General features: G+C 40.8%; 1 protein-coding gene and 1 non-coding gene across 3 annotated transcripts in view; both read right to left on the bottom strand.

Moving 5' to 3' along the window:
• Window positions 1-333: 333 nt before the first annotated feature.
• LOC119731570 (NACHT domain- and WD repeat-containing protein 1-like) overlaps window positions 334-21,770 on the bottom strand; it is a 53,919-nt gene continuing 32,482 nt past the window's right edge. Inside the window, exons 4-22 of one of the 2 annotated variants that reach the window (XM_038204751.1) lie at window positions 21,450-21,549; window positions 21,123-21,225; window positions 20,478-20,629; window positions 19,066-20,341; window positions 18,346-18,500; window positions 17,579-17,881; window positions 16,822-17,055; window positions 15,747-16,050; window positions 15,053-15,341; window positions 14,691-14,793; window positions 14,392-14,471; window positions 13,524-13,791; window positions 11,338-11,496; window positions 10,723-10,895; window positions 10,152-10,400; window positions 9,865-10,060; window positions 9,429-9,650; window positions 8,295-8,336; window positions 334-7,149 (exon numbers count right to left, since the gene is read on the bottom strand). In XM_038204751.1, coding sequence (XP_038060679.1) covers window positions 6,914-7,149; window positions 8,295-8,336; window positions 9,429-9,650; window positions 9,865-10,060; window positions 10,152-10,400; window positions 10,723-10,895; window positions 11,338-11,496; window positions 13,524-13,791; window positions 14,392-14,471; window positions 14,691-14,793; window positions 15,053-15,341; window positions 15,747-16,050; window positions 16,822-17,055; window positions 17,579-17,881; window positions 18,346-18,500; window positions 19,066-20,341; window positions 20,478-20,629; window positions 21,123-21,225; window positions 21,450-21,549 — 4,644 coding nt within the window. In that variant the 3' untranslated portion in view covers window positions 334-6,913. The remainder of the gene's footprint in view (window positions 7,150-8,294; window positions 8,337-9,428; window positions 9,651-9,864; window positions 10,061-10,151; window positions 10,401-10,722; window positions 10,896-11,337; window positions 11,497-13,523; window positions 13,792-14,391; window positions 14,472-14,690; window positions 14,794-15,052; window positions 15,342-15,746; window positions 16,051-16,821; window positions 17,056-17,578; window positions 17,882-18,345; window positions 18,501-19,065; window positions 20,342-20,477; window positions 20,630-21,122; window positions 21,226-21,449; window positions 21,550-21,770) is intronic. The other variant, XM_038204752.1, reaches the window with a different exon arrangement.
• Trnat-agu lies at window positions 11,982-12,054 on the bottom strand. The gene has a single exon. It is a non-coding gene; the product is annotated as a tRNA-Thr (tRNA).

The raw sequence follows: 21,770 nt of genomic DNA, 5'->3' as shown, positions 1-21,770 counted from the left end.
AATGTCTTGAAAAACAGAATTAGAAGATTAATATAAGACAAGGAATTAGTCAAAACCGTGCAATTTGGATTTCAGTGAAGACCACTACTGGTTTGTGAAAATGACATTAACATAGACGCCCCCCCCTCTCTCTCCCCCCCCCCCCCAAAAAAAAACCACTCCTGAAACATCCCAAGTATTGGGCAATGCAAAAAAAACCTGAAGATTTCCATTTTATAATAAAACAATTCTAGTGAACAAATTTGTACGGGCCCCTTGATAACGAGGGTACTCCAACACATTACTCATTCAAGTGCCGATCACATAATGAAATTAAAATTGGACACATTGACATTTCTTAATATCTGTGCTTTTATTGCACTTTACATATCTCCAATCTTGCCGTTATACATACCAAGCTCCAACTGTACCAAAAAACTGCCTCATACAGTACCTGCAGGGAATATTCTAATCTCGAAGAATTTTTGTTCCTTTTCTCTTAAGTAATTGGTCTATAGAGTTCACCACACTTGTTGGAGGTACATTTGTTGTAGTAAACGCCTTTTGATTTTTAAGTTTGAAGCGAATGAAAGCCTATTATGAAATTGTACATACACTTGCATATTATTTGAACTACTTTTGAAGAAAAAAAATGGCATTACAATTTATGGATTTGAACTAACATATTAGCACATTGACAGACATTTTAATAACTTAAACTTCAGTTTACTCTTGGGAAACCTGCGGATTATTATTTTTTTTTATATGAGTTGCTTAATATAAACAGTTTCGCTCCTATATACAATCTACCTTTTTCAAAGTACTGGATATTCAAATGTTTAAATTTTATAAGCAGGCTGCTTCAAAAAAAAAAGGACAAGTTAAAAACCTAGACTTAAAGACAATTATTAAATCCATTCAAAACACAGTCCCCCTCATTTTACGACAGAAAAACTTTCTGTAATTTTACTCTTACACTGAATTTGAAACCATGCCTGCTTTTTTTATGCTACATCTTACCAACAACAAATGCAGAAGCACACAACAATTTGAATAATATAGTTTAAATATGATCCTTACCTTTCTTCTAAACGTGGTGGATATTATCGTATTTTGTGACTGAACACTTTCTTTGTGAGCAAATAGTACAGTCAATCGTCAACAATGAAAAAAATAAGTATTCAGTGTGCTCCATTTTCCTCAAATCTAAAAAAGAAAACAAAATCTCAATCAGCAATATAGCACACTGTCGTTTACCTGTACTACTCGCATGATATATTTTACAGATATAAACCACAAATTGAGAATTCCAAATATAAAGGAATGTACAGAGAATCTCATTCTGTGTGTGTCCCACCACTACCTACGAAACAAACAATCGCAAAGTCATGTGAACAAAAGCACCAGGCATCATAACTGGCCGCGGCTACAGTTTGTAATCACAGCTAAATCAACTTCCCATATAGACACGTGTTTTAACACCAGCAGTAGCCATGTAATTTAGATGCGGCCTCACTTACCAAGTCAGTAACATTCCAATTTTGCTTTTTATAAAAGAGATGACGCTTTTTTCTTAACATACATTTGATGTCTATCTCCATTCCCTCGCCAACCTTTTGCCCGCTTTTGATGTATCCCCCCCCCCCCCCGGAAAAAAAAAATCAATTTTGTTGATCCATTTGGCGTCTCAGGTTGAACATTTGTAAGCAGAAATGTAGAACAGTGTATCATTAATGTAGCTCGGCTCTTACTCACTTCGATCAATGTTTCCACTATCGTTACCTTTTTTTTTCTTCTTAATCATTCCTGACCGAGATTTCATCCAAAAAATCAACAAGACGTTCCAGGAATAATGATGATTCACTGGACGGTGGTCTCCATCATATACTGTCATTAATCAAAAACGAGAAGAGAATAAGACGTATGGAAATGGAGACTATCCACATGTAATATATGTCAATTCTAATACGTTTGATCCAAAAACCAAAATTCTGCTGGAAACCTCGAAGCATAATAACAGCACTATGCATGGCTATAAGTTTCTCTGCATTTTCAGTGTTGTACAACACAAACTGTCCTCATTTTTTTACAATGAAATGCAAGAATCCCTTTAAAAAATCAACCAGCACAGCATTTTTCACAGCATTTTTTGTTGAGTAGGCAGTTCAAACACATGTTGTACATTATACATGAACTCTCCAAATGCTGTTACTAGATGTAGCCCACGTGCACTTATCACCTACCTCCAAGATTCTCACAACCAAATCTTTACAACGTTAACCATCCTTCTTAGCTTTACATTATTATCGAGTAAAGTTTTTTTTTTCTTTCTGTAAACAAATTTTATATACAGGTACTGATTTGTAGAATTTGAAAGAAAAAAGCTTTTTTGTAATGTATTGTTGTCTTAAAAACCATGCATGTATAACCCAACAATGTATTCAAATATGGAAAGAATTTGTTACGATACATATATATGTACACTACATCTGCAATTCGATGTTGACAATTTTACATGCTCCAAATTTTTGACAAGCTAAGATTTTTAGACAGAACATATGTTCTATTTCATTTTTTGTTTGCCATTACCTAACAACCGTTTTAGTATGCACTTTTTCTAAAAAAAAACCTTGACCTGATCGTATTAAGCACAATTTTTAAATATTCATAACTTTATTTGCATTGATACACATGGCTCCCGATATTACGGAGAAAAAATGGGAAAATTTGGCCAGCAAGAGAGATTATTTGTTTTTAAACTTGGAACTGGACAGTAAAAGTCTAAAACAGAAAATATGACTATTTTTTGTTTGAAGTCACAATACAATTTCAGACAAAACAACATTCACGTTTTCCTAAAGTTCCCATTTAACACCAAAAAAATGCTCATAAATGTACAGACGTTGGCTTTTTTTTTTACATACAGCAAAGTCGAGGAATGTGAGAATAAGTGATGAAAGGCAGTGGTCAAACACAAAAACAACAACGTGAAGTTTATTTTTACAAAAGACGAGAAGAAATGTTTCACAGATGTATTTACAAGAAAATAGTGCAAATCTGACGTGTAAGTAGCTTCAAAGTTGTTGTTTTTTAAACCCAAGTCCACATTTTCCTACCTAATTCATTTGTTCCTTTGGCATTTTACAACCCTGCTTTTTCCGCGAAATTGTTCTAACTGAAACTACTCACACAGAAAGCATGAACATTCTACAACTCGTGACGAAGATCAAACTGGTACCCAGCCTGTTATGCATGTTACCTATACAGCATCCCACTGACTCCAGTTAATAAGAGCACCCATAAGTTTGTTATCACATTACAAAGATGAATTTTTGACCAATTTAGTTGTTTTTTACACAATCGCAGTTACACGATTATTTCCTCAAATCCGCTTTTAATAATAAACCGCAGTATATACAGTCACGATGTTTTTGTTTGATGTCATTTTAGGGCAAGATAAATTTCCAACTTGAAACTAAATCTTGTACTCACAAACAGATACATATTGGAATGTTGAGAGTATTGTGTAAATGCCATTCTAAAATTTTACAGTAAAATTGTACTGATTTTTGTGTTATGTGAAAAAAAGCTAGTACTTTCTATAGGGTCGAAATAAACAACCAACAAGACAGACACAACTAATTATTATTTATCATAATGTCTTTAAAACTCATTATATTTTGGGTTGAAATACATGTATTTATATTACTTTTTTCCCGACTAGTTCCAACTTAACATCGTGCCATGCCCTTTTTGTTTTGCCTATAAAGGAAATGTAAATTTATTTTTAAGACTGATTTTTGCACATAAACAAACCAATTTTGAAACAGTACATCTTTATACATAACAATAAATATAAAAAGTCAGTGCTCTGGTTATTTCAAAAAATAAAACTTAAAAATGTTCACAAATTTGGTACACATCCTTCGTTAAATCTTGAGAAGATTTAAACATGCTTTTTCTAAGTAACAGAAGTAAGGATTTACAGAAGTAAGGTTTTCCAACAATTTTGAGATAATCCCTTTCAATTAATTTCCAAGATCAGCAAAATCTTGATTGTCAGTAAATAATTTTTCCAAAAGACCAATTATATCAATTGAATTTTTTCAAAATGATTAATCTGACATACCTATTGTTTTCTACGTCACATTCATTTTTTTTAATCAGAACTGGAACAAAAATTTGATTAACATACGCTTAAATATACTGAATATATATTAAATTTGGGTAATTCTTTATTTATAGAGTAAATATTTATAGATTATTTATTTTATTTACGAGTATATACACAATATATATGCACTAGAAAAAAGATTGTTTGTTCGTTCAATACTCCAGTCAGTAGATTGGAGGTCTGGTGATTACTAACTAAGCAACCGATAATTGAATATTTAGTATTTTTTTGTTTTCAATTGTTTCAAGATCTGGTCTTCAAAAATGATTTAGAATTTTTTTATGGGGCTATCGCTCAATCCACATGAACAAAAAAAGCTTTCTTTGCTTGGCCAAAATGTTTGACTGAAAGTCATCAGAAAAGATGTTTTTGTATGAACAACTTATTCATAAATTGTCAAAAACATTTGTTCTTTTTTTCTTCATTTTCTTTCAGTGATACTTTTGAGAATGGAACAGTTAATAACAAACTACATGTTTAAGTTCAGATTTTCCTTTATTTCTATTTATGTGCCTCTAGTCCAGAAATCTTTAAAAGTTTCGTTTTAGTTGAAGCATCAAGATTTATCCAGAAAATCACACTCTTTTAAAAATGGGCTGAACTGAATATATAAAGTATCGTTAAGTGAAAATGGTCATCTGTCTCACACAGGAATTTAGTTTTAAGCCAAAATTTTTTTTCTTCATGGTTCAATTTATTCCATTTTTTGATTCTCAATTTCACCTATCACCAACAAAGGTAAGACTTTTAATGCAATATCCCTACGCAGTGTGATTTGGTCAATTACCGGTTGCTTAGTGACCAGGAGAAGGCACTACCTGTGTTATCAATACACCTTTTCAAGATGTAGTCCCATCGCTTGGAGTCACTTCATCTGTTGCATGCCAACGCAAACTAGCTTCCAACCCAAATGGTCTAATTTGAATTCAAAAAACTATTAATGTTTTGCCAAATTTTTCAAAAATGATTTTTTTTTCCAGTCTCGAATAAATAGAAGCTGGTGAAAAGGCCTTAGAACTTGCTGTGTCTCGTTCAAACTCTTGTAGGACTGAGTCAAGTCTAAGGCGTTTTCAAAATGCTCAAATCAATTTTTTGTAACTTTTAATAATAATAAAAAAATGATTGCACCGCTGGTATGATTTCTCATTAAAATCAAAACATTACTTGTTTATTCTCCTGATCCGCCAACAATTACAGAATTCCTTCAAACCGCCTCCACGGAGACGTGAGTTGACTTTACTACCTAACAGACATAACAAGTGTAGATAGACAATGAAATCCTGAAATCAACAATCCGCCAGAAATGAAGGGAAAAAAAAAGTGAGGAAAATTCTTATGAACGTGTCAGACCTGCCCACTGCGGCCAGCTTCTGTAAACGCTGACAGTTTTTATAAGCGCTCAATGAGGCTGGATGGCTGAGCCAACCTGCCTATAGTGGCCACTTGTTTTAACACAAGAGTTCGGACTGTGAGTGGCTATTCTATACAAAGTGATAAAAATGTGAGAGTGCGACCAAAACAAAAAAAAGCAGGGAAAAAAGTAATGAGCAAAAGTGAGAGATATTATTTATTAACTATATGACATGGCATGACAGAATTTGTTAACCGTCCTCGCTCCGTTTATTGAAGGGTGGTCGTTGGTCCTTAACTTGCTGCTTTCGCTTTTGAGGAGCACCAAAAGAATTCACATACTCGTGGATTAAAAGTACAGGATTGTCGCAAATTTACAAAACGACTGGCATCTTGCTTTTGACCGTGTTAATGACAGCCTGAGGAGCATCTCAAGTGAGCTCATCACCGACTTGCGAAAGGGTCGAGGAGTATTTGGCACACTTCTTGACCTACCAATATCGTATGGCAACTGACACTTCTCTCATATTGCAGGTCGCTGATTAATTACTTCCTGTTGGAATCACTCGAGGCGATTTCTGCTGACCGGATTCGCGCATCTACAAGTGATACGTCTGTCAACTAAGCTGCGTGTTTCGCAGTTGTAGCTTTACTCCTGTGGTTGCTCCACTTACGAAAGGTCAAACTCATTATACAGCTGACAATCCCGTAGCATATTTTTATTTTTAGATCCTTGAGTACGTTTGATGTGAAGTCTTAATAAGAATGCTCCTCAAGCACAACTCGCATCTAAATTCGAAGTTCTTCTTTCCGTACAAAAATCTGCTTAGCGTTCATCCCTGCTAAGCAAGTAAGATCGGTTACCAGCCAAAATTCAATACTTGTAAGTCCATCACAAGAGCCTTACCGATCATCACAAGGGCCTCACAGATCATCGCAAGAGCCTCACAGATCGTTGCAAGAGCCTCGCAGATCATCGCAAGAGCATAATACCAATCATCACAAGAGCCTCACAGCTCATTACAAGATCCTCACAGATCACCGCAAGAGCCTCACAGATCATCGCAAGACTCTCACAGATCATCACAAGTCACAAGCTATTCAAATTAAAATGTGACAAAGGGCATCCCTTTGTTGTTGTTCATCCTTTTAACTTGTGACTGGACTTGTGATTTACTCGTTACCAGACTTATGATGGAATTGAGATGGACTCGACTTTATGGCTTCTCCCAAGTATTGAAAGTTAAGTGAAATACAGACGAAACCCCCTTTTTTCTGATTTTTTGGAAATTTTTCGATGTGAGTTTCTTAGCAGCAAGTGATGGCATTCAAGACCGACAACTCAAGACCAACCCTTCAACAAAGACTCTCTCTAAACACAGGCAGCTACCGTCTCCTGAATCTTGCCAGTCAGAAGAGCAGACAGACCCCCGACTTCTTGTTCTTCTTGGCCTTGCCCGAGGACTGAGGGGTCGCGTCCTGGTAGCTCTGGTGCCGCGCCTTGGCCGACGCCACGATGGCTTTGGGTCGGGAGGTGTCCGGCGCCGAGGTGGTGGACTTGCGTGAGATGGCCGGCATCTGGAGCGAGGTCTGCTTGTGGACCAGCGGCGGTTTGGGTTTGATCGGGAGAACCGTGCTGGAGGATTCTGGAAGAGTCAAGGATGAGGAACATGGAGAGAATGAAAACAAAAGAATTAGATGATCCCCATCGATCGTCAAAAAAGTCTCCTTTTCAAGGAAAAAATTCACTGCTAAATGTAATGAGAGACGAGTTAACTCTTGAGATGCAGTTGAGATCGATACAGTGCAAAAGATATAAGAAAAATTGCAAATAAAGTAATTTTTCATACTTGGTGATAAAAACTTGAAATACGTAATTCGAGAACAGATTTGTGAAGATGAAAAGTAATAATTCACAGAATGAGAGTCAACTGTTGAAAAAAAAGCTTGAAAACAGACAAATACATGTATACATTAATTTAGATCTTTCATCTTGGTATGAGAGAACTTCGACAAATTTTTTTTACAAAAACATGAATTGACAAGAAAACAAATGAAAGAAAAACTTTCAGATTAGAAAATTGGAAGGAAAATTTGTCATTCTAGTAAAAAAAAAATCTGTGCGTTGACTTTGGTTCATGACTTACTGTGCAACGACAATGGGACAGAATTGTGAAAAATGTGTGCAACGTGTTAAGCCATGGACATAAAAAAAATGACGTGGGTCAAAGAAGCTTAACGGGATGCATAAAGTGCTAAGCGTGATTGTGCAAGCAAATAACTTACATTACAGACATTTTGCTTACTCTATAACTTCTCTATATAATCAATTATGAGTACATAAGTCTTAATTCAGTTGTTAGGAAAGTTTTCAAATTACTACTTATTATTTACTTGACATGGAAGACAAACCTTGCAAAAACCACCATCCACTTAGCAGATTAACATAACTGGGTTTACGTGGTAAGCATGAAAATAAACGGATACAGCTAAGGAAATGGTGATAACATGCGTGGGGTGAACATAGGAATGGTGAAACTGTGACAAATGAGTAAAACACTCGATCAGATATCAGAAGGAAGCGAAAACAGTGACGCTCAGCACATAACCGTGGATTCGAATCAACAGGCTATTACGTTTTTAAGGTTTTGGACAAATGGGTACACATGTCTGGAAAAAAATGAAAAAGTACGGTTGCATTGGAAAGACAGACTGACGTGTGGCAACAAGTTGATTAAACAGGAGTGATCGGAGTGGAAATCCATGCAATATATCAACGGTTGCCACCGACCTTCCTCTGTACCGGGCTCACTAGGTCGCGAATCACGCTGGCCTAAATTCAACAAAATTCATAAGTAAACAAAAATCAAATCAAATCAAATCAAATCGAAATCTTATCTGACTACATTGAGGGATTTTAATATGTTGGTTCGTTTTTGAGAAGTTGACTGACGAGAGGAGACTCAAAACATGCGAGGACCGAGAAAATCTTTTAAAATTGTGCCAGACGATTTCATATGAGAGTGTCTTCAATGTAAGGGTTGTATGGATGCCTTCAAAGGTAAACAGGTAGTTTGAAAGAGGTCCGTCTGACTGCAGACTCAAAAAGAATTTGTGAGGCTCATATCAAAGCATCATGTACATTTGTACAAAACCGAACTAGAGTTCAGATCTTATTAGGGAATTTGTCCGAGTACCATAACTGAAATAAACACAACACCTAAAGAAAATACAAAATGAGAGAAAAAAAAGAGGGTCCCCATCACCAAATGGAATCTGCCACGCAAATGACACCACTATTGATAGGCCGTGTCAAATTACTTGGCTACGGCTATCAAATTACACACAAGTCTATGAGAAGTGGCTGCAGCCGCTACCATAGACACGTGTTATTTCAAGCTGCGGCTAAGTAATTCGGACACAACCATATTTGGAGGGAGGGGGGAGCAGGGGTTGGGTTGCTGGATGAGGGGTGTATGTTGGGGTGCACATTGGCAAGCACGCTGGGACTTTGGGGTTTGGTGATTTTTTGGTGGGAGTGTCTTGCTGATGTAGATGGGGGTTGTGCAAAAATAAAATCCGCAAAAAAAACCATTATGCCAAACCCATTTGTTTTTAAGTCCACCTCAAAGAGAAGGGTCCAACTTTTAGGAGTGGTGTCTTTGAGCTATGGGTAGCAGAAATTTTTCTTGAGAAATATTGATTATCCCAATTCTGACAGAATCTATCAAGATCCAACGGTAGGCACATTCTGTTGGATCTTAACACTGCGATAATGGTGTTGAATTCAGCGAGTTTCTAGCAGCACCATGAAATTGGGCCAAGGTTGTTAATGTTTTTGCTGGTTGAGATTTGTTGGTTGAATAGCATTAAATTTCTTCAATTATTTTTTTCCCCTTTTTGGTCCGCCCCATGACCAACTCACCTTCCCGGATGTCGATGTCCACCTGGCTCTGCGACTTGATGTCCGTCGCCGGGCTGTTGTGTAGGCAGAGCAGCGGCGCGCAACCTCCCTCCAGCAGACGGACGACAATGTGGCTGGCGTCAAATGACATCTGCAGCTCTGCCACACGGACGTTCATGTGGAACGCCGTGACTAGCAGGCCGGTCTGCACGGCCCAGACACGCACTGTACCATCGTGAGAACCTAACATCGAGAAATTCCTCACCAAATTAGCACAAGCAAGACGAAAAAGGTAAAAAAGCGCCCTCTTTTGTAAGTGCACAGAGCCCGTGTTAAAAATTTCTTGATTCCGAGTGCCAAAGTTCCCGAGAAAGGAGCCGATTTGGTGACGCCCTCTACCTTTGCATGAGAACAAACAAAATCCGAATCCCGTCTTGAAAGAAGACTACTTTCTTACCAGAAACCACAATACTGCCATCGCTGGTCATCTTGGCGCTGGTGACAATGTCCGTGTGGCCGGTCAGCACCTTCTCAATCTCACCGGTACCCATGTTCCAGATGATCAGCGTCTTGTCATGTGACCCTGAGATCACATGACGGTTGTGGTCGGCCGTGGCGACACAGGATACCTTGTCATCGTGCCCAGCGAGGATCTAGGGGACAGAATTAAGAGAAAATCTATTTTGTTAGTGTTTAAGACAAAAGACCTTTAGACCATTTTTAAAAAATTGCTTGGGAACAAACCTGAGTGAGTTTTCCAGTCTCCGTCTCCCAGATCTTGAGTGACATATCCTCGGACCCGGTGATGGTGAAGTGGTTGTCCTTGGTCACCACCAGGCAGGTGATGGTCTCCACGTGGTTGATGGTCTTGACCGACTCCCCACTGCCCACGGACCAGATCTTCATCAGCTCGTTGCGATCACCGCTGATGGCAAAGTCGTTGTTGGGGGTCAGGGTGACCATGGAGGACGGGCCGCTGCACGAGAGCAGGACCTGGTAACAAAAAGGTTGGGAAAACATGGATAATTTATCTACATTTGTTATTGGTCAAGTTAACTTTTTAATGAAATTCTTGTGTCGGGCTGTTGTACATTTAAAAAACGTTGGCTTCGGCTCCCACACTATATGATCAGTACTTTCTCAGAGGTTTGTAAGTTTACTCAGGTGGGATAAAAGACAAACCTATAAATATATATCTCCTGTGCCCTACAAAATTGTAGTCTAAAACTGTGCCATCACTTATAACGAGAGAAAAATTGCCTTCTTTTTAGCCCCCCCAAAAGAGATATAATCGTAAGCGACGTGTCTTCCCTACCTCGCCGGATTCAGCCCTCCACAGCTTCATGTGGTTACTGAAGTCGGCCGACAGGATGCGCTTGTTGTCTGACGTGATGAGAACGTTTGAGATGACATCTGAGTGTTCGGTGAAATACACGACCACCACCCCAGAGCCAGCACTCCAGACACGCACTGACTTATCCTCAGAACCTTGGAAGAAAATGAATTAATTTTTTTCATGAAGCATGCTTGTTTGTTGTTTAAAAGTTGGGATAGGATTGGCTAGGAAAAAGGCTTAGATAATAAATATTCATAAGGGGTGTGGTTTGGCCTACCTGATACAGTACAACTTGCATCATCAGCCAGAGCCACGCATGTAATTGGTTTAGTGTGCTCTCATCGAATATTCATTGTTTGAAAAAATTATATAATTGATGGGATTGGCCAGAACATAGACTCTGGTAATCAATATTGATAAGGGAGGCGTGGCTGGACCTAGCCGATACGGCAAACCTATCATCAGGCAGAGCTATGCATCGGATTTGCTTGGTGTGCTCGCATAGAATATTCATCATTTGGAAAAAAGCTCATGGAATTGGCGAGAACTGAGACTCCGGAATAAATATTCATAAGGGGGCGTGGTCAGACCTACCAGATACAGCAAAGCTTGCATCGTCAGCCAGAGCGACGCACGTGATTGGCTTGGTGTGCTCGCATAGAATATTCATCATCTGGCTCTGTTCCAGGTTCCATAGTCTAAGCGTGCAGTCGGTGGAGCCAGTGATGGCAAATATCCCCTCCTTGCTCAGAGCTGTTGAAAGGAAAAATAAAATAAATTGACCAATTTGAAGTATTCTTGAGATATAAGTTCTCCTCTTCAAATTCATTAATGAAACTTTGTTAGTATTTTTTCCAGATCCTTCATAATCCTTAAAAATCCTCTATTTTGCAGGGGCCAATTTCAGGGAGCTCCTAAGCAAATATTCTGAGCAGAGAAAATATCTGCTAAACAAAAAACAGGTTACCAGCCAAAATGACATGTGATTTATACCGCCTGCAGCTGGTTCCCAGCTAAATTTTGTTTAGCACAAAAAAAAATTGCCAAGTGATATTGGGCCACTGACAAACTTGAAGACTACTACTATTTCCTGAAATGGCAGACACTAAATATGGTTACCTGGGGTTACCAAGTTGAAATGCTGCCCAAATGAAGTTCGTTTTGTAAAAGCTACAAATTATCACAACCAGTGAAAATCTGACAACTGGGATATAATTTTCAGAGTCGAATGAAGAAATTGACTGGAGTAGGGCTTGAACCTGTGACCTCAGGATTACTGCTCCGGTGCTCTACCAACTGAGCTATCCAGCCCTACTATGTACGCAGTTCCCCAATCTGTCAATGTCTCTGGTCAAGGGGCGCTAGTCAGAAGACATAAACCCGTAGATGTCATGTAACCAGGCATGACACCCAAAGTCACGATACTAGCAACATTAACAAGGCATGCTGCTTTGAGAATGTCAATGGCGTTCAATGAACTGCAAAGACTATCTTGAGGCATATTATTCTATTCAAATTTAATCAGATTCTAATTGTGCCCAAACAAAATGCCCATGCACACAGACAGCAGGGACAAATCACATCTTATTAAGACTTCATTTGCCAACAAATCCCTGCCATATGTTGGAAAGGAATGATTTTTACGGACATAAAACTGAAAAAAACAACTAGCTTGTGTCTGGAGGCAATACCACTCTATCATACTTACATGTAACTGAAGCCCTAAGAGAAAAATGAGACAGATCTAATTAAAAGTGTTCCGTTGTGAAACTGCGATGACGTGCGCTAGCCCCCAGGGGGAGTATCAACGAACATCGGAACAGCTGGATTTCAAATGCTCTCCCTCCGTCACCGAGAGTATTGATCATATCAAGACGGCCCAACAGTCGAACCCCCCCCCCCCCTCTTAAAGCTGACAAACAATTGAACGATTTGTTCTAGAAGATGTCAACAGGTAACGAGCTTCGGAGGCTTTCTGTCACAAAAGCTTAAAAATCTACATTAGAGGTAGTGTTTTCTTGGCCGTGGGGCTTTCGATAATTGACCGTCTCGAGTGAACTGACAAGACTGGGAAAAACAACACTTCACACATTTGTCGAGTGGAAAGCCACATCTCCTCATTGCAATACCATCCGTAATGTGGGAGATATTCTGAAGTTTCTTAAATGTCAGTAAGCATTTATAAAAAAAGGTTCAATAAAACTGATCATAAGCACGTGATTTAGAACCCTTTTTTTGGTACATGCATTGTGGTGCAAACAAAATGGTTGGCAACGTCTAGTTTTTGACTTGTTTTGATTTTTGGATTAAAAAGATCTGGGGGTTTTTACCGAAATGGTATTTATAATTGGGAATAAATATGTGCTTGGTCAGTATTAAACACTCTGTTTAAGACTAGTTGGAGTCTGGATGCTGATAATTACCCACCCAGACTCCAACTGGTCATAAACAGAGTGTTTAATACCTCCCAAACATTTATTCCCTTATTATACATTTGATTGTTTAACCAAATCAAAAGGCACCAACCTTTGGTTTTGTAAAACAATTTGGACTGTTGGATAGTTTAACCTCTTAGCCCCTGTATCACCCAAAACCATGCTGCCTGTTATCCCCTGTACCGCCCAAAACTACCCAGCACTCTATGGGTTTTATGGATTCAACTAGAAATAACTACACTGTAATACAATGTATACAATGTAATACAATGTACTACAATGTAACACAATGTAACACAGGTGCTAATGGGTTAAGAATGCCCTTGGCTTGATCATATGACCTACCAATGCATGTGACCTTGTCTTGGTGTGAGTAAGGCGACACCTCCGAGTTGGACTTCTTGGGCATGTTCCAGACTCTGATGTTACCGTCCATGCTGGCGGTCATCACGAAATGACCATCGCGCGTCACGGCCACGGTGGACACGGGACCTTTGTGGCCGGTCAGCGTCTGCACGATCTCTTGCGTCTTGATGTTGTAGACCAGGACTTTGTGCTTGATGGTCGCTATGGCGACGTGGTTGCCGTCGGCGCAGGTGCTGAGGTCGACGATCTGCAACAGGAAGAAAGAGGGCTTTTGAAGACGGATCTACACAGCAGTTGGTAAACTTGAGAAAGACTGTTTGTCCAACAACCAACAATTTTTGCTAAGGTCATAGTAATTGATCTCAAACAGATTCCTTGTAACCATTATTCACTGATCTTACACCTTTAGTCACTGTACAGCCCGAAACCGCCCTGCCTATTGTCGCCCAAGCACTCAATGTAATACAAGGTAGAACAGTTGCTGATGGGTTATGAACTGTTCATAAGATAAAATGCTGGAATCAGGTTGATGTAAATCAATATCACCGACGTATAAACACTGTATACTCAGTGTGTTACCTCCTGAGTGAAAGTTGGAAAAAGTCACTTGGGGGGACTGGAACCCACGACCCTCTGCTTTCTAGTGCAGATGTCTTACCACTCGACCACCGAGCTTGCGGGATCGGTTGGCTGGTTCGAATCTGATGTACATACAGCAGTGGGTACCGCATTAACTATTCATAAGATGGAAGTTTGCGTCGGGTGATGTAAATCAAAACAGGTTTTTTAATTAACTGGTAAGCATAATTTTTTAGGTGGGGAAAAATAAATCTCTAGAAATGCCTACATTTTCATCATGCTGCTCAAGGCAGTGGACCTCAGAACCAGTTGGTAAGCAGCTGATTTGAACTTTCTTGTCCTCGTAAGCTGGACGAAAGAGGGAAAAAGGAGAAATTTTAGCAAACATTTTAGTGGCTAACATATTCACCCACAAGTATTTTAACAACATGAGATATTCAAGGTTTTTTAATAATTTGTCTTGCAGTTTTTGCAATGACCTTTCACAAAAGGTACCAGTTGATGTATTTTGTTTTGTAAGAAATATTGACTTAAAACAAGTTTTAGAATTTGCCAGATTTGACATACCTGTGATAATGAACATGTCATCTGAGGATATGGTCATGTGAGTGATCAGGCATTTGTGGCCCTCGATCACGTCGAGCTGCGTGAAGTTCTCCAAACTCCACGTCTGAGAATCAAATGAGCAACACAAGGAGAAAACAAATTAGTGTCAACTTGTTTTGCTTGACTGTCATAAAATGGTGGCAAAATATTCTACCACCTTGATGGCGTAAGAGCTAGCGCAGTCATCAAGACATTTTCAGTCATTTCAAACTTAATAATTTCTCTGTTATATTAAAAAAAAGTGAGCTTGAAATGACTTAAAATCGAAAATTCCACCTACAAGATGCTCACAACCCTACGAGAAGTTCATTGTCTTTTCTCACCCTTATAGTTGAATCAGCGGCAGCGGACACAAGCACGTCATCATGGCTGTTGACGGAGATAGCGATCACCGCGTCCCTGTGCCCCTCCAGTGTCTTCTCCAAGGCCTTCGTCCCGCTGTTGAAGACCCGTAACTTGTAGTCGGCCGAGCCACTGATGATCCGCTCACCCTTGTGGGTCATCCGGACTGAAGTGACCACTCCTTTGTGTTCGGCCAGCGTGGCCGCGCACTCGGCTTTGTCCGTGCACCAGACCTTGACCGTTTTGTCGGTGGACCCGGTCAGGAGCCATCTTGGTGGAAACGGACAAAATTAACTTGTTGAGGATGTATGCACATTCAATAGTGGACTTTAAAAAACAGAGGACAATGGGGTCCACTATTGGATGAAAGTCCACAGTTGGCAATCACATACAAAATCAATGGAGTTCTTCCCGAAAAGTGTACATGCATTCAATAGTGGACCTTGAACAACAGAGGACAATAGGTCTCTCTCAAAGACAGCCATCTCTGTAGGAGAACTGCAACTGTGTATTTTACGCAATCAAGCACGCACTGCGCAGTGTCGAAAATGTTCCAGACACGCGCACTTGTTGCTCGAAATGTGTTCGAAATATGATGCAGATGATGTGCGTTATGCAAGTTGACGCCAGACTGATAATGGACCATTTTACAATGGGATGTGATTCCTCACATACCTGTTGTCGTCCGAGGTCTGAATGCAGGTCACCTCCATGTCGTGACCCTTGACCTCCCACACCTTCTCATGCGAGGCCACCCGGAACGCGGCCAGGAACGTGTCCCGTATGACGCAGTACACCACCTGGTTGTCATTGGACAGCGCCATCTTCTGAATGGCGCCCTCGCAGGGCACGGTGGTGACGTAGGGCTCGCGGGGCGTCGGCAGCCAGGAGGCGAGGGGCACGATGAGGGGCCGCGTGAACTGCTCGCACCACTCCATGGACTGGTTGACCAGGTATTCTAAGCTGCCTGGGTAGTCCACTGAGAGTCGAAAATCAACAAAGAAAATGAAAAAAAACCTCTAAAAATCTTGAAGCAGGTTTGATCAAGAACTGTGGCTAACTATACTCTCACTGAAAGCTAGACAAGGAAAGTTCGACTAGACTAGGGTTGAGATTGTCAATTTAAAAACAAAAATCTGAAAATTGGATGAAAGGTCTGCAAGATGCACTTCTTTCTATACTGATTATGTCTTTCTCTCAGATTCAGAAAGTCTGATTTTTGAAAGAAAAAAGTCTGAAAAATCTCACGTCTGTAGTCTAGTGGACTATATGGAACCAGCCTAGTTGATAAGTCACATTGTTGGTTAATAACACATTTTAATTAACCTGATGTAGTGACATGTTTCGGGAATTTACAAGATAACAAGATTGTGAATGCATCTTAAAAATAATGTGTGACTTATGTACCTCTGTAAAGATGTTGAAATTACCCATCAGAAATTATACAGTAATGTACATTTAAATTTGATGACACCTCAAGTAAGCATTTAAAGGCTTAACAAGGAATACAGTTCTTTGACAAATTTTTACCAGGTGTTTCCTAAATTGTTTGAAAGTTTCCAAATTTCTGGAAAATCATTGCAAATACAAGCATCCCTTCACCCCTAAAAGGTTTCCTCAAACGCCCTGAAGCTATTTTTGACCAAGAACTGGAAATAACTAAGGCCATATCTTAGACAGGCAACACTGTCTATGCCTACAGCTTTTAACTATAGCCATTAAAAATCTGATTTGGAAAAGCCTTACTGACCTTTGACCGGTAGTAACCGACCAATCAGCTCGGCCGCCAGCTGCAGCGGGTCGGCCGTCAGCGCCGGAGCGCTGAGCAGGATTGCGCTTCGGGTCAGGTCTATCTCCGAGTCGATGACCATGCTGCGGACCGTGTCAAAGTCCTGCAGCAGCTGGTAGACAGACATGGCGTGGGCCTTGGCCAGGAGGTACTCAAAGTTGCACAGGGTGGAGGACTTGAGACGCTTCAGGTCGCCTGTGGATTGAAAAGATAAAAAGGCAGGATTTCCAAGAGAGTTTGTGGTGTGTTTTCAAACAACAAATTCCAAAAACTATTTGGTTCTGACATGACAGTGTGCTACACACATAAAATTAACGTCAACAAATTCCTAAGAAAACTATTATTGTCCGATTTTAAATACAGATTGGAACAATAATGTCTGATGTTTTTCATCACGTAAAATCTAAAAATCTTTTATAATTTAGACCTTACCTAAGATTGGTGAGTCCAAAAGAAATCATTTTGTGATCAAAATCACACTGCATTAGTTCATATTAAATCAGGCACTTCCAGACTTACACAAATCTATAAGCTTCAGAATTGGTTTGAAGAAAGAAATCCTATTAAGAAGGCTACAGACAAAAGACTGTCATACATTTTGACATTGTAACTGACTTCGTTCAAAAAGTTTTTTTTCACTAGTTTGCCATTTCATTGAATCCAGTTTTTGCAATGGGCAATAACATTTATGTTTTATTTTATTTTTGCGTACACCTACCAGCATGTGCCAAGTGGTACCACAACTCGCTGAGCCTCCGCATATTGTATCTGGTCTCCCCGTACAGCAGCGGCTGGGGCGCGACTTTCCGCCCCGCATCCACCCCGTCCAGGTCACGCCCCGGCAGCGACCACGTCTTCTCCTTGACCCAGCCTTGCAGGAACAGCTGCGCGATGTGGGCGTGACATTCCACCAGGAGGCAGCTGTTGGTGAAGTAGCGCTGGGCGGCGATCTGACGGATGACCGAGCCGCTCCACGTCAGGAGGGTCTTGTTGTCCATGAAATGCTCTTCGAGTAAAGATCCTGATATATAAAATTGGAAAAAGAAAAAAATACCAATTGGGTGACATTCTCGCAAGTCCACCGTAACTCCACTGCAAGTCCTCAAAAGTCCCTCACAAGACTTCATAAGTCCTTAAAAGTCAGCAGTCCTCACAAGTCTTTACAAGTCCTCACAAATCCTCGTAAGTCCTCATGAGTCAGAAAACCTCACAAGTTTACATGAGTCCTCACAAGTCCTCATAAGTCCTCACAAGTCCTCATAAGTCCTACAAGTACCTCACAAGTCCTCACAAGTCCTCATAAGTCCTAACAAGTCCTCACAAGTCAGAAGCCCTCACAAGTCCTCACAAGTCAAAAGTCCTCATAAGTGCCAACAAGTGTATCACAAGACATCCACTGCACAAGTCAAGTCAAATGCTATTTAAATACGGCAATCACTGGTTACTAGTCAACAATAACGTTATGGGACCGAGAGCTACACTTACCCAAATCAAACTTGATAGCGGCCCAGAGATGATAGGGGAACCTGATGAGTTGAGGGAGGGAGTCGGGATAGATGCTGTCTAGGAGCTTGTCGTCGCAAGACAAGAGATCCAGAAGCTCTGCCTCCGTCAGGCCGTGATGTGCTACCGTCAGGTATCTGAGAATGGTGCAAAGAATCCATTGGGAAAAGAATTCAGTACACAGAAACTGAACATTAAATCTTGAGGCACCCTAATCCTGCAAAATCCACAAATATTCAGGAATTGAATGGCAGGTGTTTTGAACATTTTAACTTTTAAGGGACATCAAGTCTCATGTTAAGTAAGAGGGACTGGGGTCTACCTTTCTAAAACCTGCAAAATCTTCCAAAACCTCCTGATCCAAGTTTGAAAAATATAAGAGGTTTAATCAATTTTTCAGAATTGAATGTTTTGCAAGTTTCAGTTAGCAAATTTAGCAGAAAAAAATTAATTGTCTTGCAAACACGCCGATTCTTGCTGAATCACTTGGTTGCCTATTTTTGCTAAGCAGAAGTTTCAGTTGGCCAGTTTCGGTACTTGGCCAGTTTCATCAGTGTTCTACTTCTACAGGTACTGAACCATACATATTGAAGAAAATACAAAGGACGATGGAAAGACATTATTTTTCTCAGCTGTTTATAGATTTGTGTTTTGAGTGATTTGCAAATTAATAGAGGCTTCTTTCTTGAGATGAAGTATCACCTAAGTATGTGACTTGTCATCGTGACACCATGCCTCTCCTCCACATGCTGTAGGACAAGATTAGCTGCCTCATTCAGCGCTGCCACTGGGTCCCTTCCGTTCCCTGATGGGTTCACAAACTGCGCCTCATGACACATCAACTTGGCAAACATCGGTAGGGGGTGCCTGGCCACTGCCCGGGTCACAATCTTGACTTGGTCTGCCGCCAACGGCCGCGAGTTCTCCGTCAAAAAGAGTTTGACCAGTTCAGAGAGTTCCCGGTCGTTGAGGGAGGTCACGCGGATGAAGTGGTTCTGGTTTGAGATCTTTTCATGGAGGACCTTGAGGGCTGGGGAGTCGGAGAGCGAGATCACCATGTGGGTGGAGGCGGGGAATTCGCAAGGGAGCCAGTCCAGGAGTTTTTTGGTGAGGTGTTGCGAGATCTCTTCCGGGATGTCGACCACGATGAGGAGAGGCTTGGCTTGGCTAGGCACGGTGGTCACTAGCTTTACGAAGAACTCGGCTAGCTTCTCTCCCTCTCGCGGGAGGTCGGTCAGTTTCTTGGGTTTGTAGGCTTCTATGATTTGCCGACTGGCGCTCTCCAGGAAATCCCGCATGGACTTGCAGTTAGTGGTCCGGCCCATGAAGCGCGCCACCATTGTCACGCCCTCGCCGAGCCACGTGGGCGCCAGGTGGACCAACTGCGAGACCACTGTAGTTTTGCCACTACCGGCCTCCCCGTGTAAGATGATGGGATGGTTCTCTTTCCGGGCTTCCGCCTTCAAAGGATTCACCAACCCCTCCACTTGGTTGATGACTGAATCCCGGCTGATGAAATTGTTCTTCCGCAGAGCGGCGATCTGGCCGTGCGCCACCACTTCTGACAAGACGCTCTTGGAGTTGTCCACGTTGCGCGAGTTCTCCTTCTCCTTGCCAACCTCTTCATTGATGAGCTCCTTGATTCTGAAGATGATCTGTGATGTCATCTCCTTGATGTAGTGAGCGTGTTCGTCATTGTTCTTTGGATCCATGCCACCTGTCGACCAAGGGGTCGAGTACATGAAAATGTTCTCCTCGCAGACCAAGGAGGGAATCTTTGTCTCTTTGAGGAACTTGATCCTCTCCTGGGCTTTCTTGTAGATCTTGGGCCTGCTGGGCTTCCGGATGTCCACGTAATTGTGCATCTCTTGGTTCTCCACGTTTTGCGGAAAGTCATCCAAGGTGCGGAAAATGTACAGGCATTTTCTGCTTGCATCGTTGGAAAGCTGGTGAGCATGGATGATCTCATTTTCGATTGCTGCACAAGAGAGAACAAAAAAAAACGGATCCCATACATTTAAATAGATATTACCTGGGTATGAAACAACACACCTTACAAAGAATCACAAGGGATCGTAAGCCACCCAAACCACTCCCCCTCCTCTATTCGTTACCTGACATGTGATATTTGTGGAGTTGTTCTTCATTGAGCAGCCCTTCGTCGTGGACATACTCTGAGCACTGCTGGAGGATCTCCAGCAACGAGTCGTGCGTCTTCTTCCATTTGGCAACATCTTTCTCGTGCGCTTCCTTGTTCTCCTCACTCCTGTAGAAAGGTGAGTTAAGATGATAAGGGGTTGGTGGTAGGCTGGTTTGGATGAAACCCTGTGGCCCTGGGCAAGACACTTTGCTACAATTGCCGTTGACAATCAATGTTGCTAAGGGGTTTGTGGTAAGGTGATTTTAAATCCAACTCTGATGGAATGTGGTTTTTGTGTCCTTGGGCAAGACAGTTTACTACAATTGCCTCTGTCAAGCAAAGATTGTAAAGAGTTGGTAGAATGATGGCGTTGTGTTCTCGGACAAGACTACTACAATTGCCTCTCTCCAACCGGGAGTATAAATGGGTACATATGAGGCTAGCGACCACATTGTGCTGACCTCAGTCATAGGACTTAAGACTTTAGCTTACATGACACAGGTAACAGGACTTTAGCTGAAATGCAGTGCATATTTCCTATAGATATGTGGTTTACCGGTTTCAGTATAACTCTAGCTCAGCAGAAAGCAAGTTGTCACGTATAAGGAAAAGTACTTACAGGTCATAGTAGTACTTTAGCTTAGCAGATATCGGTGACAGTGTGTAGACTTGATCCTGTACATCTGCCTCTGGTACGTACCACTCATCTAAGATATTAATATCTGAAACAAAAAGAAAAGGATAAACAATGGTTAGAAAAAGAATCCAAAATGGTCATTGTTTATAAATTTAATTATTTTATAGACTTAATCACAGAGAAAAAAAAGTTAAATCTTTCAACATTTTGTAAAACCTTTTTCACTACACTTTAAAAACGTGTTAGTTTCAAGAAAAAACAGGGATCTGGGCAAAGTGAGAACACTGGTGCTAATGTTGTTATTTTTACCTTTTCCAGCTTCGAATGCACAATCCCTGATGTGACTGAATTCCGTTGAGTCAATCCGTGTGGGCAACACGTAGTCTCCGTATTTGTTGCCTATGATGGACTACGAGAAGACAAAACAAGAAAAACAAAGAAACATTCGGATGAGTAAATTTGCCGTTGTTAAGTGGATGCCACTGTTTTCAGGCTGTTGGAGTGGTTCTTTTCTGGGCAACTGACAGCTCCGTAGGGTGGGATTTTATTGGCCCATGAAAGGAGGATTTGTAAATGGAAGAAATCGAGGCATTTTAAGGTAATGAAGAGTCGTATCTGTAGTGAAACTTC

The sequence above is a fragment of the Patiria miniata genome, unplaced genomic scaffold (assembly GCF_015706575.1).
Source record: "Patiria miniata isolate m_02_andy unplaced genomic scaffold, ASM1570657v1 HiC_scaffold_24, whole genome shotgun sequence".
Classification (NCBI taxonomy): domain Eukaryota; kingdom Metazoa; phylum Echinodermata; class Asteroidea; order Valvatida; family Asterinidae; genus Patiria; species Patiria miniata.
This window is presented reverse-complemented; position numbering and strand designations above follow the sequence as displayed.